The sequence below is a fragment of the Heptranchias perlo genome, chromosome 44 (genome assembly GCF_035084215.1).
Source record: "Heptranchias perlo isolate sHepPer1 chromosome 44, sHepPer1.hap1, whole genome shotgun sequence".
In the NCBI taxonomy this organism is placed as follows: Eukaryota; Metazoa; Chordata; class Chondrichthyes; order Hexanchiformes; family Hexanchidae; genus Heptranchias; species Heptranchias perlo.
Window position 1 is genome coordinate 4,553,176 of NC_090368.1, and position 26,910 is coordinate 4,580,085.

The following is a 26,910-nucleotide window of genomic DNA, read 5'->3' on the forward strand; positions in this document are numbered from 1 at the left end:
AGTGACAGTTTCTAACAGTGACCCTGGACCATGGAGGAGGAGGGCGAAAAAGAAAATCAACCAGGGTTCAACTTTCTAGGAACATTAGGAGTAGGCCATTCAGCCCTTCGAGCCTGCTCCGCCATTTAACGGCACCACATCTCCATTTACCCGCCTTTGCTCCATATCCCAAAAAAAAAAAAATCTATCAATCTCAATCTCGAAAGCTCCAACTGACCCCCGGCATCCACAGATTTTTGGGGGTGTAGAGAGTTCCAGATTTCCACCACCCTGTGTGTGAAGACGTCCTTCCTGATTTCACCCCTGAAGGGCCTGGCTCACATTTTAAGGTTATGTCCCCTTGCTCATGATTCCCCCACCCGAGGAAATAATTTCTCCGTATCTACTCTGTCAAATCCTTTTAACGTTTTAAATCACTCTCTGATTGCCATATCTGATTGCAAAGTGCAATTATCCATATGAAAGCTTTCCGATTAAACTATAAACCACAGGAATTTAGGGTAGAACACAGAACAGGAAAAGAAGGTGGTTAAAACACATTGAACTGAGAGCGTTCGTGAGAGGTGTAATCAAAGACCGGTGGGGGAGGTAATGAATGGAGTCCTGCAAGGGTCAATATTTGTATCCTTGTTGTCTGTATCTCCATTAGTGACCCGGAAGCTGAAACCAAACGTAACCTCGTCAACTTTACTGATGACACTAAGATAGAAAGAGCAGCAGGGACAGAGGGCGCAGCAAAAGGTTGGCAGAAGGATTTAGATTGGTTATTTAATTGGGTGGAAAAACAAAATGAGAAATGGAAAACTAAACACACTGGGGCGAAATTAGTGTACACCTAAACGGGCTCAAAGCGCTGTTTTACATCGCGTCCGATTTTCTTTTCCAGAACGAGCATAAAGCGGTCAGTCAGCTCGCAGTAAGAAGGGAAGTTCAGGTGAAACCCAAAGAGTAATAAGAGTTGTGGAATAGGATACCTGGGAAAGCCACTGAAGTAAATGGGCTCAGGACACAGTTAAATGTCTTTCTGAAGAGAGGGATATGGGTGAGAAGGAGGGTAGGGTGGACTGAGCAATGAAAAGGTGACAGGCTATGTTGTGTCTACTGGCCTTTTCCCGTCCCATAAAATCCCAATGTTCCCGTGAGTGTAGAGATGTACCTTGATCTGCTGCGGCTCGATTTGTCTTTTCTGGGATCATCGCCATCGTCGTCCTCGGACAAGTCATCCTCCAGCTGGGAGCTATGGCTGTTTTCTTTCTCTTTATCGTCTCCTTTGGCTTCTGCGGAGAGGGCGGCAGTGAGCGCCTGCGCCCCTGATGTGAAAGCTGCCGAAATAAAGAGAGATAGCTTCAGCGTGCCGTTAGCAAAATGAATCAAAAAATCCAATTAAAGTCAGTCTTTAAATACTCAATCAATTGGGACATTGTTAATTGGCACATTGCTACATTGCTCAGCTGTCAGCCGTGGCTCACTGGGTGGCACTCTTGCCTCTGAGTCAGAAGGTCATGGGTTCTTCAGTCCCACTCCAGAGACTTGAGTACATAATCTAGGCTGACGTTCCCGGTGCAGTACTGAAGGAGCGCTGCACTGTCGGAGGTGACGTCTTTTGAATGAGGCGTTAAACTGAGGTTTATCTGCCTGTTCAGCTGGATGTAAAAGCACAGGTGTCCTGGTCAACATTCCTCCCTCAACTAACATCACCAGAAAACAAATCAACTCATCGTTCGCCTCATTTGATGTTTCTGCGGCCTTGCTGAACACGAATGCATAACCACTGTGACTGCACTGCAAAAGTAATTCATTAATTATGAAGCATTTTGCGACGTCCTGAGGCACTATATTAAAGTGCAAGCTCTTGTTGAGGTACACTTCTATAGATGTCTACCATCTTTCTTCATGTGTGAGCTATTTGAGCATTGATGGCATCACAGCCAAGCTTGGCCAGATCCTATCCTTGTGCACATTTCAGGCACTGGGGAAGGGAGGGGGGATGGGGGTGCTGCATAGTAATCAGGAACCGTACCTGATTTTCCTCACTCCTTAGTCCAGGGGCACTGAAGCCAATTATAGTGCTCCACAGGACAGACTGTGTGACCTTCCTGGTCGGAAGAGCTCAGTGCCAAGCCGAGCTGTGCATTTAAACACTGACGCATCTGGGAGATGCAGAATATCGACCACTCTCGAGTATTAGAAAGAAAGCCTCCCATTTCGAGAGCGCCTTTCACGACCTCAGGACGCCCCAAGGCGCTTTACAGCCAGTGTACTTTCTCTAGTTATGGTTCGAGGCTCGTTATTTCTGTACTTGTGTTCTCTAAACATGCAAGAAATGTCCCACCTCGGCACACATCCTGGGCCTGGTGGTTCAGTCCTGCTGCTGCAAGAGCTGCAGACACTACGCTGGGCAGGCCCGAAAGACTGGAATGGGCATTTGTTGCATCGTCCCGATGAGTGGCCACCTGTGGGGAAAAGAAAAACAAAGGAGACTGTTAGGCTGGCATCAAAAGATAAGATCAACAACAACTTGTATTTGTACGCGGTGTCAGTCGTGGCTCAGCGGGCAGCACTCGCGCCTCTATCAGAAGGTCGTGGGCTCGAGCCCCTCTCCGGACACTTGAGCCCATAATCCGGGCTGACACTCCCAATGCAGTACTGAGGGAGTGCTGCACTGTTGGAGGTGCCGCCTTTCGGATGAGACGTTAAACCGAGGCCCCGTCTGCCCCCCGATATCGATACGGAGGTGGAAGGCTCATCCATCCTGAAACACCCTAACGACCTCCCCTTGACAGGATCAAACCTTTTTCTTAAGATTATCCCAAGGATTTGTCTCCACTATCCTACCCAGAAGTCCGTTCCAAGAAGATTTGTCATTTTAACCATCCTTAATATGAGTCGGAGAAAACAGGAGAGGAATATAAGTTCATATGTTGGGATAATCTTACACCCCTAAAATATCAGTCACTCTCTCTACAGTGAATTGTTCGCTTAATTGAAACATAATGGGGTGAAATTGCGCTGCACCATAGCGAATCGGCAATCCATTTTACACCACGCCCGTTTTCTTTTCTGTTGCCGATTTGCCAAGAGCCCATTTCCCGCAACTTGCGTAGACCAATTTCACCCCTGATACGTTCCGAGTCAGGCTGGAGCTGACAGGGCTCAAAAGTCCGGTTGTCACTTTGAGCCGTGAACACCAGGTGGCGCCAATGACCGTCAGTAACACGGTGAATGTGCACCAGCACCAAAATGACCCCACCTTGGCCCAGCTCTCCAGCTTCTGCCTTTGCAGCTTGTTTCTGTCTGATGTGGAGATGCCGGTGATGGACTGGGGTTGACAATTGTAAACAATTTTACAACACCAAGTTATAGTCCAGCAATTTTATTTTAAATTCACAAGCTTTCGGAGATTCTCTCCTTCCTCAGGTAAATGTTCAGGATCTCCTTGAAGCCTACGCATTTATACATATTGAATAATACATGGTGTTTACAGACTGCCCCTGCAACTGCCCGTTGCCAAGGCAATCACCGTGTTCAGACAGAGAGGTGTCATCTGCAGAACCCCCGAATACACATTCAACAAAAAAACAAACAGGGAAAAAAAACAGAGAAAAAAAAACAGAGAGAGGCAGAAACATCCGGAAGGCAGAGAGAGCCAGCAAATGACCCATTATATTAAAAACAGATAACATTTGTTCGCTGGTGGGGTAACGTGTAGCGTGACATGAACCCAAGATCCCGGTTGAGGCCGTCCTCATGGGTGCGGAACTTGGCTATCAATTTCTGCTCGACGATTTTGCGTTGTCGTGTGTCTCGAAGGCCGCCTTGGAGTACGCTTACCCGAAGGTCGGTGGATGAATGTCCATGACTGCTGAAGTGTTCCCCGACTGGGAGGGAACCCTCCTGTTTGGCGATTGTTGCGCGGTGTCCGTTCATCCGTTGTCGCAGCGTCTGCATGGTCTCGCCAATGTACCATGCTCTGGGGCATCCTTTCCTGCAACGTATGAGGTAGACAACGTTGGCCGAGTCACAGGAGTATGAACCATGCACCTGGTGGGTGGTGTCATCTCGTGTGATGGTGGTATCTGTGTCGATGATCTGGCATGTCTTGCAGAGGTTACCGTGGCAGGGTTGTGTGGCGTCGTGGACGCTGTTCTCTTGAAAGCTGGGTAGTTTGCTGCGAACGATGGTCTGTTTGAGGTTGGGTGGCTGTTTAAAGGCGAGTAGTGGAGGTGTGGGGATGGCCATAGCGAGGTGTTTGTCCTCATTGATGACATGTTGAAGGCTGCGGAGAACATGGCGTAGTTTCTCCGCTCCGGGGAAGTACTGGACGACAAAGGGTACTCTGTTGGTTGCGTCCCGTGTTAGTCTCCTGAGGAGGTCTATGCGATTTTTTGCTGTGGCCCGTCGGAACTGTCGATCGATGAGTCGAGCGTCATATCCCGTTCTTACTAGGGCGTCTTTCAGCGTCTGTAGGTGTCCATCGCGTTCCTCCTCGTCTGAGCAGACCCTGTGTATTCGCAGGGCCTGTCCATAGGGGATGGCCTCTTTGACGTGGTTAGGGTGGAAGCTGGAAAAGTGGAGCATCGTGAGGTTGTCCGTGGGCTTGCGGTAGAGTGAGGTGCTGAGGTGCCCGTCTTTGATGGAGATTCGTGTGTCCAAGAAAGAAACTGATTCTGAGGAGTAGTCCATGGTGAGCTTGATGGTGGGATGGAACTTGTTGATGTTATCGTGTAGTCTCTTTAGTGATTCCTTGCCGTGGGTCCATAGAAAGAAAATGTCGTCGATGTATCTGGTGTATAGTGTTGGTTGGAGGTCTTGTGCAGTGAAGAAGTCCTGCTCGAACTTGTGCATGAAAATGTTGGCGTATTGGGGTGCGAATTTGGTCCCCATGGCTGTTCCGTGTGTTTGGGTAAAGAACTGGTTATCGAAGGTGAAGACATTGTGATCCAGGATGAAGCGGATGAGTTGTAGGATGGCTTCCGGAGATTGGCTGTTGTTGGTGTTGAGTATTGATGCTGTCGCAGCGATGCCGTCATCGTGGGGGATACTGGTGTATAGTGCCGAGACGTCCATCGTGGTGAGAAGTGTTCCTGGTTCAACTGGTCCGTGGGTACTGAGTTTTTGTAGGAAGTCTGTAGTGTCGCGACAGAAGCTGGGGGTTCCCTGTACGATGGGTTTCAGGATGCCCTCGATGTATCCAGAGAGGTTCTCACACAGGGTTCCGTTGCCTGATACGATGGGACGTCCGGGTGTGTTGGCTTTGTGTATCTTTGGGAGGCAGTAGAAGTCTCCCACGCGGGGATTACGTGGGATGAGAATGCGTAGGATGCTTTGAAGGTCTGGATCGAAGGTCTTGATCAGTTTGTTGAGCTGGTGGGTGTGTTCTTTGGTCGGATCTGCGGGTAACCGTCTGTAGTGTTCCTGGTTGTCCAGTTGTCGGTATGCTTCTTTGCAATAGTCTGTTCTGTTCTGTATGACTATGGCTCCTCCTTTGTCCGCTGGTTTGATGACGATGTTGCGGTTGGTCTTGAGAGCGTTGATGGCGTTGCGTTGTGCTCGGGTGACATTCTGGACTGTCTTCTGAGTGCGGCTGATGAATCTGGCATTGACGCATTTCCTGACAGCTTGAGCATACATGTCCAGCTGAGGGCAGCGACCCTCCGGAGGAGTCCAGTTTGACTCTTTCCTCTTCGGTTGCTGTACCGCGGATCCCTCTGTCTGCTGTTCCGGATCGTCGATTGTCTCATTGGGTTCGCTGCTGAAATCTTGGGGTTTGTGGTAGAATTCCCGGAGCCTCATTCTCCTGATGAATTCCTCTGTGTCCGCCGCGAGACTAGTGGGGTCCATTTTGGTAGTGGGGCAGAAATTGAGCCCTCGGCTGAGAACTTCGATTTCGTCTGGTTGAAGGGTGTGGTCGGATAAATTGACAATAGACTTCCCTGTGGTTGCAACCGTGGTACCAGGGGAAGCTTGGTCGTTGCTGGTGGTGATGCCGAGTTTCTCAAGCTTCCTGCTCTTGGTTTTCATGTAGGCAGCGTAGTTCCGTTGCCTCGTCTGTTTGGCGGTATAACGTAGCTGGTCTGCTGTGTCCTGAGTACAGGTTGAGAGTATGGACTCTATCTTGGTTTCGAGGTTGTGGCGTCTGCTGTAGAGTTGGTGTATGAGATGGTTGCGGAGTGTGCGAGAGGTTTCTGTCTGGAGTAGGCAGCGTGCTCCCTTTTGTTACCTCCGGGTGCCAGGCACCAAAAGAGCGCTGGGATCAAGAGTGCAAATCTCCAGGACCTGACGACCCACATTTAGTTTGCTGCAGAAGGCTAGCCACATTTTCATGAGTCTGCATTGGTGTCAATTCCCCTCAGGTCGTGCCTTTAATAGCTGACTACCAGAGAACCATACAGCTGTGCTCCTCTGGGCGCCTTTATGTAAACCACTAACATAGGAACAGGAGGAGGCCATTCAGCCCCTCGAGCCTGTTACCATGTGGGACATTGCGGCCGAGTGTGGTCCTGCCCTCGCCCGGCCTCCACTTTACATCGATCAGGAACAGGAATACTGGCTGATTTTCCCCTTTTCGAACACAGGCTGCTACGGGCGAATGCATCCTGAGTAACACCTTTCCCTGCCTGATGAGCTTGGCTTTGCCCTGTTCTGCAGTTTACAATGTGCTTTCTCAGCACAGATCGGGGATCAAAGTGGGGCCTTCCATGTCTGGATAAACTCACTCGGGAGATCGGAGGGAGGAGGGAAGCCCTAAATTCCCACCTCTCGCTAATTGGATTCAATTTACAAGTGACAAACCAAGCAATGGTTTGCCTGCGTAACGATACTGACAGCACTTCTAAATCAAACTCATTGGCTGTGAAGCACCTTGGGGCAGCTTGAGGACGTCAAAATCAGGCGATTCGTATAAATTTGGAACAAACCTAAACCCTCTCAACACAGATTCATAATTTGTTTTACCGTTTGTCTCCCCTCCTCTCCTGAAGGTGCTGACTATTGCTGAGGTGCCATTTCAAGGGCATTGTTCCACCGCCAATACCTCACCCGTACTTCACACCTGTTGGTCTCGCCAGAGGCCCAGCAGGTTATTTAACTGCTGGAGGCATCGTAGCTGATCCCCAGTGGTGTTAATTGCGCTACAGTTCTGATCAGGGCCCTTGGCCTGATGAGTGTCCAGCCCTGGCTCAGTGGGTAGCACTCTCACCTCTGAGTCAGATGGTTGTGAGCTCGAGCCCCACTCCAGAGATTTGAGCCCGTAATCCAGGCTGACACTCCCACTGCCAGTACTGAGGGAGTGCTGCACTGTCGGAGGTGCCGTCTTTCGGATGAGACGTTAAACCGAGGCCCCTTCTGCCCTCTCAGGTGGACGTAAAAGATCCCATGGCCACTATTGAAAGAAAAGCAGGGGAGTTCTCCCCAGTGTCCTGAGGCCAATATTTACCCCTCAACCAACATCACTAAAAAACAGGTTATCTGGTCATTATCACATTGCTGTTTGTGGGAACTTGCTGTTCACAAATTGTCTGTAATTGGCTGCAAAGCGCTTTGGGACATCCTGGGTTCGTGAGAGGCGCTATATAACTACAAGTTCTTTTTAAGCAATGATCCCTGATACAAAGTGCCCAGGTGCGGCTATCGGCCAGGACAGGATCAGGCTAAACTGTGATGCCCCCCTGCCAAGTAAGAATATCCTGCTTCTACTCGCTGTCTGGGCTCAGCAATATATAGTAAAAACCATGGAGGGCTTTGTGCAACTGCACCCTCACAGTCGGTCAGCACTTTAACTCGACTCAGCGCGGTTGCTTCTCTGCGTCACAGCCGATAAGCAGAGAGACGCCAGAGTGGGACGGGATGGAGACCGGAGCAGGCCATTTCCCTTTGCTTTGATTTGCCTCCTGGTCAGTGTTCACCGTCACCCCATCCGCCCAACACCTTTCCTCCGGTTTGTGGCATTTTTTAGCTGCTGTTATACAATGCTTTTAGAAGGTTAGTGTCTTGGTAGATAACATTTGTTCCATAAGATCTTCTGCGCTGGTTTTGATCGCCCGGCGGGGGGAGAAATTTTCCAGTATTTTTTCCCTGATTGGCCCCGGGTTTTTTCCCTGTTTTTTTGCCTCGTTACATGGCTGCGGCGGGGCGGGGGCGGAGCGGAGGAAGAGGAGATGGGTGGAAAATGTCCAGTCATGGTGCTCTGGCCATCATGGTGTTTGGGGCAGGCTTGATGGACCAGCTGGTCCTTTCCTGCCCGTCAATTTTGTATGTTCGTATGTACCCCTGGCATTAATAAATCTGGGAAAGATTATTTTGGTGCTGCCAATGGGTTTGTGAGAGCACGGCAATACCAATTTCCTGCCCCATCCCTGTTCACTCTTCCACCGGGTACCATTCTCAATCAGGAGCCGGGCTAAAGCGAGGAATTTTCCAGATTTTTTTTTACCCTAATTGGCCTGGCTTTTTAAAAAAAATTCATTCATGGGATGTGGGCGTCGGAGGCAAGGCCAGCATTTATTGCCCATCCCTAATTGCCCTTGGCGGGATTGTGCAACTGAGTGGCTTGCTAGGCCACTTCAGAGGGCAGTTAAGAATCAACCACATTGCTGTGGGTCTGGAGTCACATATAGGCCCAGACCAGGTCGGGACGGCGGGTTCCCTTCGCTACAGGACATTACTGAACCAAATGGGTTTTTACGACAATCCGGTAGTTTCGTTTCATGGTTACCATTACTGATTAATTACTTTTTAATTCAGAATTTCAGGATTTTCAGAAGGCTTTTGATAAGGTTAGTGTGCAAAATTAAAGCACATGGGATTGGGGGGAATATACTGGCATGGATTGAGAATTGGTTGACAGACAGGAAACAGAGAGTAGGAATAAACGGGTCTTTTTCCGGGTGGCAGGCAGTGACCAGTGGGGTACCGCAGGGATCAGTGCTTGGGCCCCAGCTATTCACAATATATATCAATGATTTGGATGAGGGAACTAAATGTAACATTTCCAAGTTTGCAGACAACACAAAGCCGGGGTGGAATGTGAGCTGTGAGGAGGATGCAAAGAGGCTCCAATGTGATTTAGACAAGTTGGGTGAGTGGGCAAGAACATGGCAGATGCAGTATAACGTGGATAAATGTGAGGTTATCCACGCTGGTTGTAAAAACAGAAAGGCAGATTATTATCTGAATGGTGAGAGATTGGGAAAAGGGGAGGTGCAAGGAGACCTGGGTGTCCTTGTACACTAGTCGCTGAAAGCGAGCATTCAGGTGCAGCAAGCAGTTAGGAAGGCGAATGGTATGTTGGCCTTCATTGCAAGAGGATTTGAGCACAGGAGCAGGGATGTCTTACTGCAGTTACACAGGGCCTTGGTGAGACCATATCTGGAGTATTCTGTGAAGTTTTGGTCTCCTTATCTGAGGTAGGATGTCCTTGCCATGGAGGGAGTGCAATGAAGGTTTACCAGACTGATTCCTGGGATGGCAGGACTGACGTATGAGGAGAGATTGGGTCGACTAGGCCTATATTCACTAGTGTAAGGAGTCGCACAACACCAGGTTATAGTCCAACAGTTTTATTTGAAATCACAAGCTTTCGGAGCTTTGCTCCTTCGTCAGGTGATGAAGGAGCAAAGCTCCGAAAGCTTGTGATTTCAAATAAAGCTGTTGGACTATAACCTGGGGTTGTGTGACTCCTTACATTTGTCCACCTCAGTCCATCACCGGCATCTCCACATCATATATTCACTAGAGTTTAGAAGATTGAGGGGTGATCTCATCAAAACATATAAAATTCTAACAGGACTAGACAGACTAGATGCAGGGAGGATGTTCCCGATGGCTGGGGAGTCCAGAACCAGGGGTCACAGTCTCAGGATACGGGGTATGCCATTTAGAACCGAGATGAGGAGAAATTTCTTCACTCAGTGGGCGGTGAACCTGTGGAATTCTCTACCACAGAGGCAGTGGAGGCCAAGTCATTAAACCTGGTGAAGCTACAACTCAGGATTACATGCATGCTAAACAGCGGAAGCAACATGCTATAGACAGAGCTAAGCGATTCCACAACCAACGCATCAGATCAAAGCTCTGCAGTCCTGCCACATCCAGTCGTGAATGGTGGTGGACAATCAAACAACTAACGGGAGGAGGAGGCTCTGCAAACATCCCCATCCTCAATGATGGCGGAGTCCAGCACGTGAGTGCAAAAGACAAGGCTGAAGCGTTTGCAACCATCTTCAGCCAGAAGTGCCGAGTGAATGATCCATCTCGGCCTCCTCCCGATATCCCCACCATCACAGAAGCCAGTCTTCGGCCAATTCGATTCACTCCACGTGATATCAAGAAACGGCTGAGTGCACTGGATACAGCAAAGGCTATGGGCCCCGACAACATCCCAGCTGTAGTGCTGAAGACTTGTGCTCCAGAACTAGCTGCGCCTCGAGCCAAGCTGTTCCAGTACAGCTACAACACTGGCATCTACCCGACAATGTGGAAAATTGCCCAGGTATGTCCTGTCCACAAAAAGCAGGACAAATCCAATCCGGCCAATTACCGCCCCATCAGTCTACTCTCAATCATCAGCAAAGTGATGGAAGGTGTCGTCGACAGTGCTATCAAGTGGCACTTACTCACCAATAACCTGCTCACCGATGCTCAGTTTGGGTTCCGCCAGGACCACTCGGCTCCAGACCTCATTACAGCCTTGGTCCAAACATGGACAAAAGAGCTGAATTCCAGAGGTGAGGTGAGAGTGACTGCCCTTGACATCAAGGCAGCATTTGACCGAGTGTGGCACCAAGGAGCCCTAGTAAAATTGAAGTCAATGGGAATCAGCGGGAAAACTCTCCAGTGGCTGGAGTCATACCTAGCACAAAGGAAGATGGTAGTGGTTGTTGGAGGCCAATCATCTCAGCCCCAGGACATTGCTGCAGGAATTCCTCAGGGCAGTGTCCTAGGCCCAACCATCTTCAGCTGCTTCATCAATGACCTTCCCTCCATCATAAGGTCAGAAATGGGGATGTTCGCTGATGACTGCACAGTGTTCAGTTCCATTCGCAACCCCTCAAATAATGAAGCAGTCCGAGCCCGCATGCAGCAAGACCTGGACAACATCCAGGCTTGGGCTCACAAGTGGCAAGTAACATTCGCACCAGATAAGTGCCAGGCAATGACCATCTCCAACAAGAGAGAGTCTCACCACCTCCCCCTGACATTCAACGGCATTACCATCGCCGAATCCCCCACCATCAACATCCTGGGGGTCACCATTGACCAGAAACTTAACTGGACAAGCCATATAAATACTGTGGCTACAAGAGCAGGTCAGAGGCTGGGTATTCTGCGGCGAGTGACTCACCTCCTGACTCCTCAAAGCCTTTCCACCATCTACAAGGCACAAGTCAGGAGCGTGATGGAATACTCCCCACTTGCCTGGATGAGTGCAGCTCCAACAACACTCAAGAAGCTCGACACCATCCAAGATAAAGCAGCCCGCTTGATTGGCACCCCATCCACCACCCTGAACATTCACTCCCTTCACCACCGGCGCACCGTGGCTGCAGTGTGCACTATCCACAGGATGCACTGCAGCAACTCGCCAAGGCTTCTTCGACAGCACCTCCCAAACCCGCGACCTCTACCACCTAGAAGGACAAGAGCAGCAGGCACGTGGGAACAACACCACCTGCACGTTCCCCTCCAAGTCACACACCATCCCGACTTGGAAATATATCGGCGTTCCTTCATTGTCACTGGGTCAAAATCCTGGAACTCCCTTCCTAACAGCACTGTGGGAGAACCATCACCACACGGACTGCAGCGGTTCAAGGCGGCGGCTCACCACCATCTTCTCGAGGGCAATTAGGGATGGGCAATAAATGCTGGCCTCGCCAGCGACGCCCACATCCCGTGAACGAATAATAAAAAAAAAATTAAATATATTCAAGAAGGAGACAGATATATTTCTTAATGCTAAAGGGATCAAGGGATATGGGGAAAAAGCGGGAACAGGGTACTGTGTTAGACGATCAGCCATGATCATTTTGAATGGCGGAGCAGACCCGAAGGGCCGAATGGCCTACTCTTGCTCGTATTTTCTATGTTTCTATTTCCAGATTTTATTTAATTAACTGAATTTAAATTCCCCAGCTGCTGTGGCAGGATTTGAACTCATGTCTCCGGATTGTTAGTCCGGGCCTCTGGATTACTAGTCCAGTAACATAATCACTATGCTACAGTACCCTTATCCCAGATTTTTAATGTATAATAAAAACAGAAAATGCTGGAGAAGCTCAGCAAGTCAGGCAGCATCTGTGGAGAAAGAAACAGAGTTAACATTTCAGGTCGAAGTCCTTTTGTCAGTTCTGCAGCTTCTCCAGCATTTTCTGTTTTTATTTCAGATTTCCAGCATCCCCAGTATTTTGCTTTTGCCCCAGATTTTTAATCTGGTTTCTCTCCTCCCCCCCAGGAGATATCACGGCTCCGGATGGGGTGGGGGCAGTGTCAGCTGAGGCCCCCTTTGGTCTAAGAGATCAGGAGGGGAAAATAGAAAAGAGGATCCCTGCAGTGATAATAATTCTTTACTTATTAGCCTCTCTGTGCTTGGTTAGCCAATCTCAGTCAGTCAGAGTCCTCAGTGTCCCTGACTTAGAAATGAGGAATGGATTTCCACCTCCACTCGTCCCAGGTGTTCCAAAAAATCATTGGAGGGGTGCACAGAAACTCGAGGCTCACATGTGAATAACGGCCACTAGCGTGAAGTACCAGACAATAGAAGCAGCACAGTAACGAGGGAGTCAAATCCTTAAGAGGAGAGAGAATTAAAAAATAAATAAATCTTTCCCAGCAAACTTGCAGGAAGGGACGGTGAGCTCCAATAATCGGCAGCACTGCTACGAGTTATCATCCATCCTGAGATTAAAAAACTGGCTGCAGGAATTCAATCAAAATCTCTCGGTTACAAATCTCTCGTGGAGACTATTTATAGGGAACCCTGAATATCAGGTTTCTCTAGCACTGGATGAAAGGATTATTGCAGGCTAAAAGCCCTGCATAACCTTACCCTGCAGCGTTCATCTGATAAACACCCCCGGGAATTACTTTTTTTTTAAAAAAAATGTTATGAAGTGATTGGCTCTGGGAACAGGAGGAGGCCATTCAGCCCGTCGAGCCTGTTCTGCCATTCAATTAGACCATGGCTGATCTGTATCTCAACCCCATTTACCCATCTTTGCTCCATATCCCTCAATACCCTTACCCAACAAAAATCTATCAATCTCAGTCTTCAATTTCAATTGACCCCCAGCATCCATAGCCTACTGGGGGAGAGAGTGTTCCACTCTTTGTGTGAAAAAGTGCTTCCTGATTTCACTCCTGAATGGCCTGGCTCTAATTTTAAGATTGTGCCCCCTTGTTCTGGATTCCCGCACCAGAGGAAATAGTTTCTCCGTATCTGCCCTGTCAATTCCTGTTGCCATTTTAAGCACCTCGATTGGATCACCCCTCAACCTTCTAAAATCAGTTTGTGGAGATGAGGCAATGAAACTTTCTTCACCCACCCCCGCTCCCTCCTTTTTTTCTCTCCCATTTGCTCCCCATCTCTCCTGAAGGTGTGGAATCCCACAGAGGCGCTGTCCCACGAGCATTGACCACACTCTGCTACCTCATCCAAAGCTGCTTTTATAATCGGGCTTATTGAGGCGCCTGGAGTGTGGCCTGTGAATCTGGGCTACTCGACACCCACACATTGGGATCCAGCGGCTTGGGCACCCCACTAAATGTTCCTTCTTCAAGTGTGAACCCAGATAACAATAACTTGCATTTATTTAGAGCCTTTAACGTAGTAAAACGTCCCAAGGCGCATCACAGGAGCGTTTATCAAACAAAATTTGACACCGAGCCACATAAGGAGATATTAGGACAGGTGACCAAAAGCTTGGTCTAAAAGGTAGGTTTTGAGGAGCGTCTTAAAAGGAGGAAAGAGAGAGGCGGAGAGGTTTAGGGAGGGAATTCCAAAGCTTCGGGCCCAGGCAGCTGAAGGTACGGCCGCCAATGGTGGAGCGATGGGAATCGGGGATGCGCAAGAGGCCAGAATTGGAGGAGCGCAGAGATCTCGGAGGGTTGTAGGGGCTGGAGGAGGTTACAGAGATCAGGAGGGACGAGGCCACGGAGGGATTTGAAAACAAGGACAGAGAATTTTAAAAGACAGTGAGTGTCGGCAGGGTATTCAACCACAGGGGCATCACCGCCCGCTGCTATCCTCACCTGATGTCCACACTTGCCCACTTTAAACTGGGTTCAGTGGATTGTAATCAGGGGTTGAAAGCTTGGCTGATTTTTTTTTCCCCTCCACCTAGTGGCCAGTTATAGCCAGCCTATTACGGCCCCAGCACACTGTTTATATTTCAAATGGTTCTGTATTATAAACAGGACAAGAAGCTAACCGCAGCTATTTGGAGGGCGGGAGGTGGGGGTTGATGACTTCTTTTAGAGACATGCAACATGAGAGTCAGTAGAACTAAAAGAATGCATTCATATAGCGTCTTTCACGGCCTCAACCAATGAAGTACTTTTGAAGTGTAGTCACTGGTGTAACATAGAGAGACGTGGCAGATAATCTGCGCACAGCAAAATGATAAATGACCAGATAATCTGTTTTCGGTGATATTGGTTGAGGGATAAATATTGACCAGGACGCCAGGGAGAACTCTCCTGCTCTTCTTTGAAATAGTGCCATGGGATCTTTTACGTCCACATGAAAGGGCAAACGAGGCCTCGGTTTAACACCTCATCGGAAAGACGGCACCTCTGACAGTGCAGCACTCCCGCAGTATTACACTGAAGTACTGCACTGGGTTCAGGTCTCTGGAGCTCTGGGCTTGACCCCATAAACCTTCTGACTAAGAGGCGAGAATGCTACCACTGGGCCATGGCTGACTGAGGGAGTACTTCAGTGTTGGAGGTGCCATCGTTTGGATGAGACGTTAAACCATGTGCCTGTTTCCTACATTACAATAATGACTACACTTTCAAAGTATTTCATTGGCTGTAAAGCACTTTGTGATATCCTGAGGTCGTGAAAGGCACTATATAAAAGCAAGTCTTTCTTTCTGTTCCAGTCAAGCATCAGCTCTCCCAGTGCCTTGACCAAAATTCCTGCCTTAACCAATACCACCAAAAAATGATTAACTTGTCATTTATCTCACTGCATCTTTCGGGATCCTGATGGTGCAAAATGGCAGTTACATTTACACAAAGCAACCATCTCTATACTTCACTTTGACGTGCTTTGATGCGATAAGGAGCAATAAAAATGCAAGCATTTCTTTCAAGTCATCCTCATTTGATTGCCGCTACTGTACAATCTGTACTTTAAAAATATAATAATCTCATTACTTAATTTACTATTGTATGCATTAAACAGAGTTTTGAGATAACCCAAAGCTATTGGGGTCTGAAATGTGCCCCTGAATTCCCGGTACCTTTGGAACTTGGCTGAACCTTCACCCCTCATAAAACATTCCTCAGGTTGAATAGTGGCTTTTTAAAGATTGTGTGGGAGAGGCAAAGAGGAACTCGAGGGCAGAGCTCTCTACTCCTCCCCCTCTCTGTTCTAACACGCTTCACAAAGTCTAGCAAGAGTTGAAAAATGATGGGATAATTTGTCTTTATTTTTTTTTTAAAGAAACTTTTGCAGCAAACTGAAACCCAGACAGCAGGTGTGCAAACAGTCAGCTGGAGGGCTGTGTCACTCCACCAAGGCAGGCCTCACCAGATCGGCTTTCCTTTCATTGTGCTGCGCATTAGCATACAGCTGTCTGCTCCTGCTTGGGTGGCAGAGGAAAGGGGGTGGAGTGGGTGGGGGGGGGGGGGAGGGAAGGAGTTGGGGGAGGGGAGTGGAAGATCTATCATCTGAGCACGTTTAACATTCCACACAAAAGCTCCTTTCAAAATAAAAGTCTCTCTTCTATCTCAGCTGTCGCGAGGCTCCCCCCACCCACGCAATCCCACCCAGCTTTAAACAAAAACAGAAGATGGGCAATGGCACAGCGGGCCAATCAGCACCTGAGGGTTTAACGAATTTGGGTGGGTCCCTTCAATCGGTGAGCGTGTTGCCCTCCCGTTTGCTGGGGGCCGTTGTCCCCAGCTCGAGGCAGCGCCCTCGGAAAAGGAGGGGAGCAGAACCCCCACTATCGACTGTGAAGCCCCCACGACGACAACCCACACTTACGCAGCGCCTCCGGGGTAGCAAAACAGGTCAAGCTAGGGTGTCAGACCCAATCGGGAGGAGGAGGCAAATAAAAGAAAGACTTGCATTTATATAGCGCCTTTCACATCCTCAGGACACTGTGAAGTGACACACGTGCAAAGAATCGAAATCCCCCGAAGGGTAAAAGCGCCGTTGCTCTTTCAGAACCTGACTGACCCTCCCCCAACGTGCAACTAGCGCCGGCCGTGGCTCAGTGGGTAGCACTCTCGCCTCTGAGTCAGAAGGTCGCGGGTTCAAGTCCCACGTAATTCAGGCGGACACTCCCAGTGCAATACCGAGGGAGCGCAGCACTGTCGGATGAGACGTTAAACCAAGGCCCCCGTCTGCCCTCTCAGGTGGACGTGAAAGATCCTCTGGCCACTACTGGAAGAAGAGCAGGGGGAGTTCTCCCTGGTGTCCTGGGCCAATATTTATCCCTCAACCAAAATCACTAAAACAGATTATCTGGTCATTATCTCATTGCTGTTTGTGGAAGTTTGCTGTGCGCAAATTGACTGCCGCGTTTCCTACATTACAACAATGATTACACATCAAAAAATATTTCATTGGCTGTAAAGCACTATGGGACGTCCTGAGGTTGTGAAAGACGCGATTTAAATGCAAGTCTTTCTCCTATTACCAGCTTAAGTTTTCATTTCAGATTTCCAGTTTTGCTTAAGCGCTGCGAGGCTGAAATTCTGCCAGGGATTCTCTCGATTGCCCATTGTAACTTCAGCGGAAGACCCGCGGAAGCCCAAACAAAGGGCGTAAACATCGTTCAAGCCTGAGATGCCACAGATCTTCCTCCAAAGTTACGGCGGGCAATCGGGCCAACTCCCGCGGAAATTCACCCCCATGTATTTGACGGTTTGTGTTTTTTTTTTAATTGGTTTGTATTACCGATAAACCGAACGTCTTCTGCTGTCTTAACATCATCACCCCGGAGTTGCCCCCTGTCCCAGTTTGGGGCAGTCAGGCCCTGTTTTGAACAGGCCAGGCCAGCTGGAACATTTCCAAAAATGTAAACCAGATGCCGAAAAAGATGGATTTTATTTTCAAGGAATTTTTGTTTCATCCAGTTTCTCCCTTCTTCTGAAAGTGTTGACATGTGCTAGGTGGGGGTCCAGTTGCAGATGTGCCAGCCCTCCTTCCCTCCCCTCACCTTCCCTCCCCTCCCCTCTGCACGGTGCCCAAGTGGCCGTTCTCCACATGCAAGTCTTAGATTGTGAGTGTTGGCAGACAGTGCAGGGTTATTAGTACTGAGCCAGAGATTCTGTCCTCGACCAATGTCCACACAAGCCCATGCACACGTGTATACACACAGACAGACATGCATACAGGCATACAGACAGACACGTGCACACAGACAGACAGACACAGGCATACACATGCAGACAGACTGACACAGACACACGCATACAGGCACACAGACACGCATACAGGGATACACACAGACACATGCACACAGACAGATGCACACACGCACAGGCGCACACGCACAGGCACAGGCACACACAGACAGGCACACACAGACAGGCACACACAGACAGGCACACACAGACAGGCACACACAGACAGGCACACATTTTGTATAGCAATCAGGAGCAATTGTCCTGGTTGTTTGACACCGAGCCACATAAGGAGACATTAGGAGAGGTGGCCAAAAGCGTGGTCAAAGAGGTAGGTTTTTTGAGCGTCTTAAAGGAGGAGAGAGAGGTTGAGAGATTGAGGGAGGGGATCCAGGGGTTGTGAGGCCAATTGTAGGTTCCCCCAGCACCGCTGAATCACAGTGACCGCAGAGCGATCCCGCCATTACATCAGGAGATGGTGAAAATGCTCACAACACAACAAGGTGTTTGTGTTGTGAGCGACTGATGCAGATTTGAAATTCACAAGTTTTCATATCATCTCTGGCTCCAGTTCGAAAGAAGCTGGCAGCTCTAGCTCCTCCCCACCTCCCTGAGGCTACGAAGTCCCGCAGTCAAGTAGCCTGCTGTCACAACAACAACTTGCATTTATATAGAGCCTTTAATGTAGTAAAACGTCCCAAGGTGCTTCACGGGAGCGATTATCAAACATAATTTGACACCGAGCCATATAAGGAGACATTAGGAGAGGTGGCCAAAAGAGTGGTCAAAGAGGTAGGTTTTATAGAGCGTCTTAAAGGAGGAGAGAGAGGTTGAGAGATTTAGGGAGGGAATTCCAGAGCTTAGGGTCTAGACGGCTGAAGGTACGGCCGCCAAAGGAAATCGGGGATGCGCAAGAAGCCAGAATTGGTGGAGCGCAATGTGGTTTCCTGCTCGAGTACTGAAAGGCTGCATCTCGGAGGGTTGTAGGGCTGGAGGAGGTTACAGAGATAGGAAGGGGCGAAGCCATGGAGGGATTTGAAATCAAGGATGAGAATTTTAAAATCGAGGCGTTGCCGGACTGGGACCGACTGTCCAGCTTACACACGAGGCACTGGAGGCAGCCGGGCCTCTGGAACCAAATCCCAGCATCTTCAACAAGAGGGGAGCAAAATAACCAACAGGGACAGATAAAAAGCCCCCAATTAGAGATGTAGACAGAAATCATTGGGGTAAGTGACTTGTTAGCGCTCAGATGGACTGAGAAATCACCTTGCTCCAGGACTTTAAATGCAGAGTTTCAGTACTCAGGCGGGAAAGCACGCTGCATGCAGTAAGTGTAGGATCTGGCAGGAATGGTTACATACAATTTATGGCACAGAAACAGGCCATTTGGCCCAACTGGTCTGTGTCAGTGATTATGCTCCTCCTCCTACTTCATCTCACCCTATTCAGCATACCCTTCTATTCCTTTCTCCCTCATGTGTTTATCCAGCTTTCCCTTGAAGGCATTTATGCTATTCGCCTCAACCACTCCACGTAGCGAGTTCCACATTCTCACCACTCTCTGGGTAAAGTGGTTTCTCCTGAATTCCCCGTTGGATTTCATAGTGACTATCTTTCTTTATGACCTCTAGTTTTGGACTCCCCCACAAGCTGAAACATCTTCTCTACGTCTACCATATCAAACCCTTCCATAACCTTAAAGACCTTTATCAGGTCACCCCTCAGCATTCTCTTTTCTAGAGAAAAGAGCCTCAGCCTGTTCAGTCTTTCCTGACAGTTATAACCTCTCAGTTCTGGTGCCATCCTTCTAAATCTTTTTTGCACCTTTTCAGTGCTGGCTGAGGGTTGTCGCATCTTTAGCTGTCCCTTTGTCATCATTCCACTGATTCTCAGGATGAAAGGCCACTGACACATGGTGAATCATTTACTTCTTAAGCCTCCTCACAAGCCAGCTTGTATTGTGAAGCTTCTCCAGGGAAAACACTCACAAAATCTGCCAGTAAAATAGTCCCATATTTGTTCTCTTGCAGATGCCAACTGACCTGCTGTATAACGACAGTGTATCTGTTATCTTATTTATTTTCTCTTGCAAGCTCTCCTTTCACGAGCCGGGTTTATCAGCACTGGCAGATGTCACTGATAGCGAGCGCCAGCACACCTGACTGGTCCCTCACCGCTCCTTGAAGGTTTGTGAGCCCGTGGTAGCTCCGCCCACCTGACAGGTACACACCAGGTGAGCAAACAGGAGCAGGTGTTTCGCTCAGCAAAGCTGGCACAATAAACCTGGGATTGCTTATCTCGCTCAGTGCTGGAATTTCTGATCGCGATGCGCATCTATCCAGAGAGCCTTTGGTAGGTTTCGTTGTTCAGCTTCATCCGACAGAACTGTAGCAGCAAACTCCCCCCTCCCCCTCCCCCCTCCCCCTCCCCGGCTTAGTGGGTAAATGCACTGCCCAGTGTGGTATTGAGCTATTGGCCTGGGCTTCCCGCCCAGCCATTGTACTGGCAGTAGCGAGGCGAGTAACCGCTTCCATCTGCCCCAACGATGTCCTCTGGACCCCGGCTGAGTTTCAGGCCCCGGGCTTATTATCATACAGGAGGCAGGACCCCTGGCTTCCACCAGGGAATTATGTCAGTCTGGTGGCGGAAAAGTGCTGGGCATTCTCTTCCTCGGACTAGGGGTACTGCATAGACCAGTTGGGCCGAATGGCCTGCTTCTGTGCTGTATCCTAATGCGTACAGTTCAGAGAGAGTCAGACAGACAGACAGAGATCAGCACTGGACAAAAGTGGTCTGGTTTATCATCTTACCATTGATGCTGCCCGAGCTGATGGCCCCAGGTTGGGTGCAGTGTAACCTGACCCCAAGGCTGCGACCAGCCCGCTGTGCGACGACGGCCCGAGCAGGCTGTGCAGGTCTCCGTGGCTGCTGGGCAAACTGGACGAGGGCCCCACTGCGTGGTTACGCAGGATGTGAATGGCATCGTCCAACCTGTCCAAACGATCCTCCATCCGGCTTTGCTGCAAGAACAAGAGAGAAGACAGCTAAGAATGGGCCTTGTGGAAGTATATACACAATACTGAATGGCTTAGGAAAGGCAAATCCTGCACACTACTCTAAAGTAAGGCAGGATGATAGTAACAGAGATCACAGTCTTCTGAAAAATCAGATATCAGAAAGAACCAATTCACCCAATGGCTGATAAACGCCTGGAATGATCTGCCAGGCGGGGTATAGAGACACACACCCTAGGGCATTCAAAACACAGTTGAATGGCAGGCTGGGAGAGTTAGGGTTTTGGAGAGATGAGATTTGGTGGGCTGAATGGCCTTTCCTCGCCCTCAACTTTTCTTTGGTTCTTGAGAGGAAGCATTACTTCTAAATGTACTGAGCATTAATTCTACATACTGAAAACTGATTCTATGTACCAAGCATTAATGCTACACACACCGAACATTAATGCTACAGGTACCGAGCACTAATTCTACACATACCAAGCACGAATACTATATATACCTAGCATTAATGCTACACGTACCGAGCATTAATGCTACACGTACCGAGCATTAATGCTACACGTACCGAGCATTAATGCTACACGTACCGAGCATTAATGCTACATACTGAGCATTAGTTTCACAATTACTTAGCATTAATTCTACATGTACGGTGAAACCAGCCAAAAAATTTGGGAAAATATCCCGGACATTCTGAAAATTTGGCTGCGTAGAGCTGACAACTCAGAGTGGACCCTTAAGTACATTTCTGTGAATCCTAATGTTGGTTGATACTATAGCCTGGTAGCTGCTGGGCCACAGGATACTCGAGGACTATCATCACGTACGGAACTGCAGCAGTCAGCACTATCTGTAGTTGAAGGGCGCAAAAAGGACGGGGGTGGAAAACTGTTCAACTTTCCTGATCTGATTTGTCCTTGACAATCGGCAAGAGCGCCATTTTGAAATCGCGTCTCCAAACTATCCCATCGTGCATTTAGTGTCACCCCCCCACCATGTATTTAAATAACATCATGATTTAATTTGTTTTAAAAAAAATTAAATCCTCTGGGCAGTCTCAATCCAGTTCCAACTGTGGTACAAAACTACCCCTAATGTAGGTTTAATTGCGTACATGGCCAGCTTAGAAAAACCAACAAAAGCCGACCGTGAGCTTCAAAAAGGCCAACACCCCTGAATATAGACCTGTGGCACGCAATTATACCACAAGTGCAGTGGGATACAGGCGTGTCATGATGAGCTGGAGGTATAACCAACATTCCATCACTTGTAAAATGGCAGCTTGTGGCATAAATTGAAGGAATTCCTTGTGGTGAAATTGTGAGTAACCAATGGTATGCTATTGCTAAATCTGACTGTTAATTAATTTTCACGTTATTTATATAGGTTGTCGCAGTGGCACAGAGACAGTCTCTCCACTCTCTGTGCCAGTTTCCAGAGGCAGTCTTCTTTCCTTCACCCCGTGCAATGTAGAGGGAGCTTTACTCTGGATCTAATCCATGCTGTACCTGCCCTGGGAGTGTTTGATGGGACAGTGTAGAGGGAGCTATACTCCATATCTAACCCGTGCTGTACCTGCCCTGGGAGTGTTTGATGGGACAGTGTAGAGGGAGCTTTACTCTGTATCTAACCCGTGCTGTACCTGCCCTGGGAGTGTTTGATGGGACAGTGTAGAGGGAGCTATACTCCGTATCTAACCCGTGCTGTACCTGCCCTGGGAGTGTTTGATGGGACAGTGTAGAGGGAGCTATACTCCGTATCTAACCCGTGCTGTACCTGCCCTGGGAGTGTTTGACGGGACAGTGTAGAGGGAGCTTTACTCTGTATCTATCCTGTGTATTACCTGACCTGGGAGTGTTTGATGATGATACTGAGTGCCTGAAATGACTCATTCCCTCCTTCCTTGAATTCCCTCATCTTGATGAGCACAAAATTCATACAAAACAATAAGTACAACTGGAAAATAAAGATAAGAAGTTCTAGTGGAGTAAAAGAAAACCTTAGTTAGGCCCAAATTGATAAAGTATACAACTCCTTTAAATGAGGACATGGCAGCAACAGCCACTGAAATTGGGAGAGGAAAGAGATAAAATAAGAAAATCAGAATAAAAATGTTAATAGAAAACACTACTACCTCACACACATCCATTAACACAGAGATTGCGTCATGTAAATGCTCCTTAAGCTGCCGCTCTGCTGGGTTTTTCTATAAGATTTAAAGAGTTGGGGAAAGTATGTTAGAAAAAAAACAAGCCATGCAAAGCAAATATAGCAAGCATAGAACAACCAAATGCGAGAAAATAGGTTAAGAGTCTTAAATAAAGTCCACACTTGGACCAAGAGGTCTCGAGCTCATCCGGTGGCATTCAACGTCAAGTGGTGGCTGGCCTACTAGCTCAAGGTTCAGTGTTGGATGGGGTTCTTGGTTAGAGGAAGATGGGGCGGTGGGGGGGGGGGGGGGACGATGACACAGAGCTCATGTGCCAAACTCCACTGGGGCTCCTGCTCAAAAAGTGGCCTCTGTCAATCCTTTGGTTGGGCTGCCGTGATGGAGGAGCCAAGCTGTCTTTCTGGAGGAGAAGGCGGTGGGGGGGGGGGGGGAGGGGGGGGGGGGGGGGGGGGAGTGCAAATGTTTGGCAGTCTCCTGCACAACACTACGGGATGTTACCAGCTGATAGGTTTATGGAGAGATCTACACCCTAGGCTGCCCAGCCAAAGGAGAAATCTCAGTAACTGAGTCTGAAAGTGAGTATTTTAAAAAATCTCCCTTTCTCTCTCCTTTGGTTCTCAAGCGTTATGGCTCCATGGGCACCAACCACCTTCTGGTGCCTCACTCAACTGACTATTCTTCATCTCTGAGCCGAGACTGAGAGTATTGTCAGGCTGTTCATCCATGGCAGGGGCACTACAGTCAAGTGCAATCCTGTCCTTTCTAGCGGAAGAGACTGGACTGTGATTGGGGTGGGAATCCTGGCTGATTTTCCCCCTCCCTGACCCAGGGGCACTGACGGTAATTCCAATGGTCCTACTGCTGATATGGATAAGATTGACTAACTCATCAAAGACCTGATACCTTCCTGGTCTACATGGCTCAGAGACTTTATCATTATTGATCATTTATTCCCTGTTCATCAGTCCGGCCGAACTCAGTTCTCTGCTGCTGAGCATGTGGGATGACTACTTCCATGCCAGTATCAATGCTCTCTTTGGCTGGAAGTGTGAGGGGCACCCACCAGGCTGGAACCCCCCATCCCTGTCCAATTTTCCCTTGTCACATGTTGCTCCAAGCTCCCCTTGGCACATCTCCGATTGAGAGAATTGAAAGTTCCTCTCATTATATGGCAGTGACCATTCGTGTTGTAATACTCAGCGCTACCGTTAAAATGCACAGTCGCGTCACTTGTACATGATTGTATCATTCCACTCAGCTTTCTTTTGGTTACCCTCTCACCACAACCATTACCAATACTTTTTCATGGTCTTCAATGGTCAAAATTAACCATTTTCTGCAGAGGAAGGAGAGGGGAAAACTGAAAAAAGAAATGCGCCCAATTACACCAAAACATTTCACACAATGAATTGCTCATTGAAGTGCAGTCACTGTTGTTATGTAGCCAAACACAGCAGGGACCAGAAACGTCCCACAAGCAGCAATGAGTTAAATGATCAGTTGTTCTGTTTTTGACGGTGTCGGTTGAGGGAGGAATGTTGGCCCAGGGCACCAGGAGAACTCCACGCTCGTATTCGAATCGTAACATGGGATCTTTGAACATCCACTTGGACAGGCAATTTAACGTCTCATCCGAAAGACGGCACCTCCGGCAGTGCAGCACTCCCTCAGCGCGGCGCTGGGAGTGTCGGCCTGGATTATGGGCTCAAGTCCCGGAGTGGGGCTTGAACCTGCTGACCCAGAGCGGAGAGTAGTGCCAACAGAGTCAAGCCGACATCTGTGATAATGAACAAAACTGCAATATTTCCCCTCACTCAGTGAGTGCGGACGTCACTGTCATGTTTTGTTAAGTGGATTCAAACAGCAGTGGCCTTGTCAGAGTTTCATTAAGCTTACCAGCGAGTGCAGGGTACTTTCATAGTTGGGCGAAGCGGAAGTCTGCCCTCCAGGCCTGGACCACTGGGTAGAACCTACAGGGAGACACAACAGAAATTAAAATAATATTTAATTCGATTTTAGTTTCCCAATGTTAACTGTCTCGTTATTGCAAATATAAATGAGCCAGGAGCCTCCTAGTTTACAATTTTGCCTTACATTGATACCATTTAACTCTTTGGAATTTCCCCTCTCATTCCTCTCCCCTCCTGCCCTAAAGGTGCTGAGGTACAGCTCCAGGGATGCCCGCCCTCCCCAGTTCTCTCATCCAAGTGGCCATTCTTCACATGTAAGTCTAACGTGCGAGTGTCAGAAGGCCATTCAACCACAGAGGGGATCACACACAAAGAAAAAGAAATCGAAAAGATCTTGCATATATATATATATATCTTTAGTGCCTTTCAGGACATCCCAGAGCGCTTTACAGGCAATGAAGTACTTTTGAAGTGTAGTCACTGTTGTAATGTAGGAAATGCAGCAGCCAATTTGGGCACAGCAAGCTCCCGTAAACAGCAATGTGATAATGACCAGATAATCTGTTCTTAATGATGTTGGTCAGGACACCAGGGGAGAACTCCCCTGCTTTTCTTCGAAATAGTGGCCGTGGGATCTTATACGTCCACCTGAGAGGGCAGACGGGGCCTCGGTTTAATGTTTCACCCGAAAGCCGGCACCTCGAACAGTACAGCACGCCTCAGTCCTGCACTGGGAGTGCTGACATGGATTATTGGCTCAAGTCTTTAAAAAGGGACTTGAGCCCACAGTCAGACGGAAGCAACGGAGGGAAAAACCTTGCTTCTAACTCCGAGGCAAGAGTGTTACCCACTGAGCCACGGGGCAGACGCCCACACATGGCCATTCCAGAGGAGGGCACTGGTTAACGATCAGGAGCGAGAACCGTGACTTATTGCTCTGCTCCTCCATCCGATTCGTAGAGGACGATAATAGAGCATCTAACACCACCACCCCCAGCTCAGATCTAACTCAGCACAGTCCGGGCATCGAATCTGGCTCCTGCCTGGTCCGTATGACTCAGTTCCGCGCTGAGTGCATTTACTCAGCGCCTTTACTCACTGAGCCAGCTGGTGGCGAGTGGGAGAGTCTCCACAGTTAAAACCAAAAACGTTAAGAGACAAATTGAAAACATTTAGAACGCAGGCCTACGACAGTCTCAGGAGGTTACTGTAGGTCAAGCTACCAGTATGCGAGTTAAATCATCACTCTTGTATCCCTACTTCTTTTTGAAAAAAAAATATTTTTTTTTACAGTGATTCATTGTAGGTCAGCTGGGACAGAGGTTGCCCCATCCAACTTGAGTTTTTCCTGCTCTCCAACACCCGCACCCCCCCCCCTCACCCATTTAAAAAATAAAAGCCCCATCACAGCGAGTCCCTTCCACTCAGTTAATCGAAGCAGTCACATCACCTCAGGGCAACAAAAGGGAAAAAAAGGCCCCTCACTGGCATTTCAACAAAGCCAGGCTTGAGCGAGTGTAGCAGCTGCTCTCTGCGGTCCCTCCCTCGGGACCCCACCAGGGGCACAGTGATTACAGACAATTCCCGTCCAGCAAATAACCTGTTTGTCAGAAAACTTCATTCATTCAGTGTCTCGAATATTCGCCTAATAGCGGGATTAATGGGAAATCCCAGCGGAGCAGCAGCTCACAGGGAATTCCAGCTCCGTGATTCCGCGAAACTTTTGTGCACCTGCTCGGAATATCTGCACATTGACAGGCTCGCCGTGTTCATTCTGGCGCCTTCTAATTTTTTTCTCCCCCACCACCACCCCCCTCGCTGAGTTTAGGCTACGTAAAATAACGAAACAAAGTCAGACGGAAGCAACAGAGGGAAAAATCTGTGCCTTCTCGGGTCAAAAAAAACCAAAACTCAATCTTTGTAAGCAGGAAACTTCATGGGGGTAGACTTTCCCCTTACCTGGATTGCCTGGGCTCGGGGAATACAGGGAAATCAGGAGGGCTCCCTTACGGCCGTGCGGTCTTCCCTGCCCACTTTTCCTGTCACCCCCCCCACCCCCGCCTTTACCCGGTCTGGCCTATATTTGTTTGACTCCAGTCCCACACTACATCTCTGTCTCTTCATCTTCCGTGCCTAACAGCACACGAGGTAACCCATTTCTTCCACTGATTTTACATCCAGCAGATTGTACTCTGGCTGGTTGCCGCAACGAAGCCCCTTTTCACGTGGA

The 26,910-nt window shown here is 48.7% G+C and overlaps 1 protein-coding gene across 3 annotated transcripts in view; it reads right to left on the reverse strand.

Annotated features, from left to right (window-relative positions):
• Positions 1-26,910, reverse strand: part of LOC137306640 (transcription factor 12-like) — a 100,233-nt gene that overhangs the window by 4,422 nt on the left and 68,901 nt on the right. For 2 of the 3 annotated variants that reach the window (XM_067975970.1, XM_067975972.1), the window contains exons 7-11: positions 24,667-24,740; positions 22,735-22,806; positions 20,394-20,603; positions 2,333-2,453; positions 1,157-1,322 (exon numbers count right to left, since the gene is read on the reverse strand). In XM_067975970.1, the coding sequence (XP_067832071.1) occupies positions 1,157-1,322; positions 2,333-2,453; positions 20,394-20,603; positions 22,735-22,806; positions 24,667-24,740 (643 nt within the window). The remainder of the gene's footprint in view (positions 1-1,156; positions 1,323-2,332; positions 2,454-20,393; positions 20,604-22,734; positions 22,807-24,666; positions 24,741-26,910) is intronic. The other variant, XM_067975971.1, reaches the window with a different exon arrangement.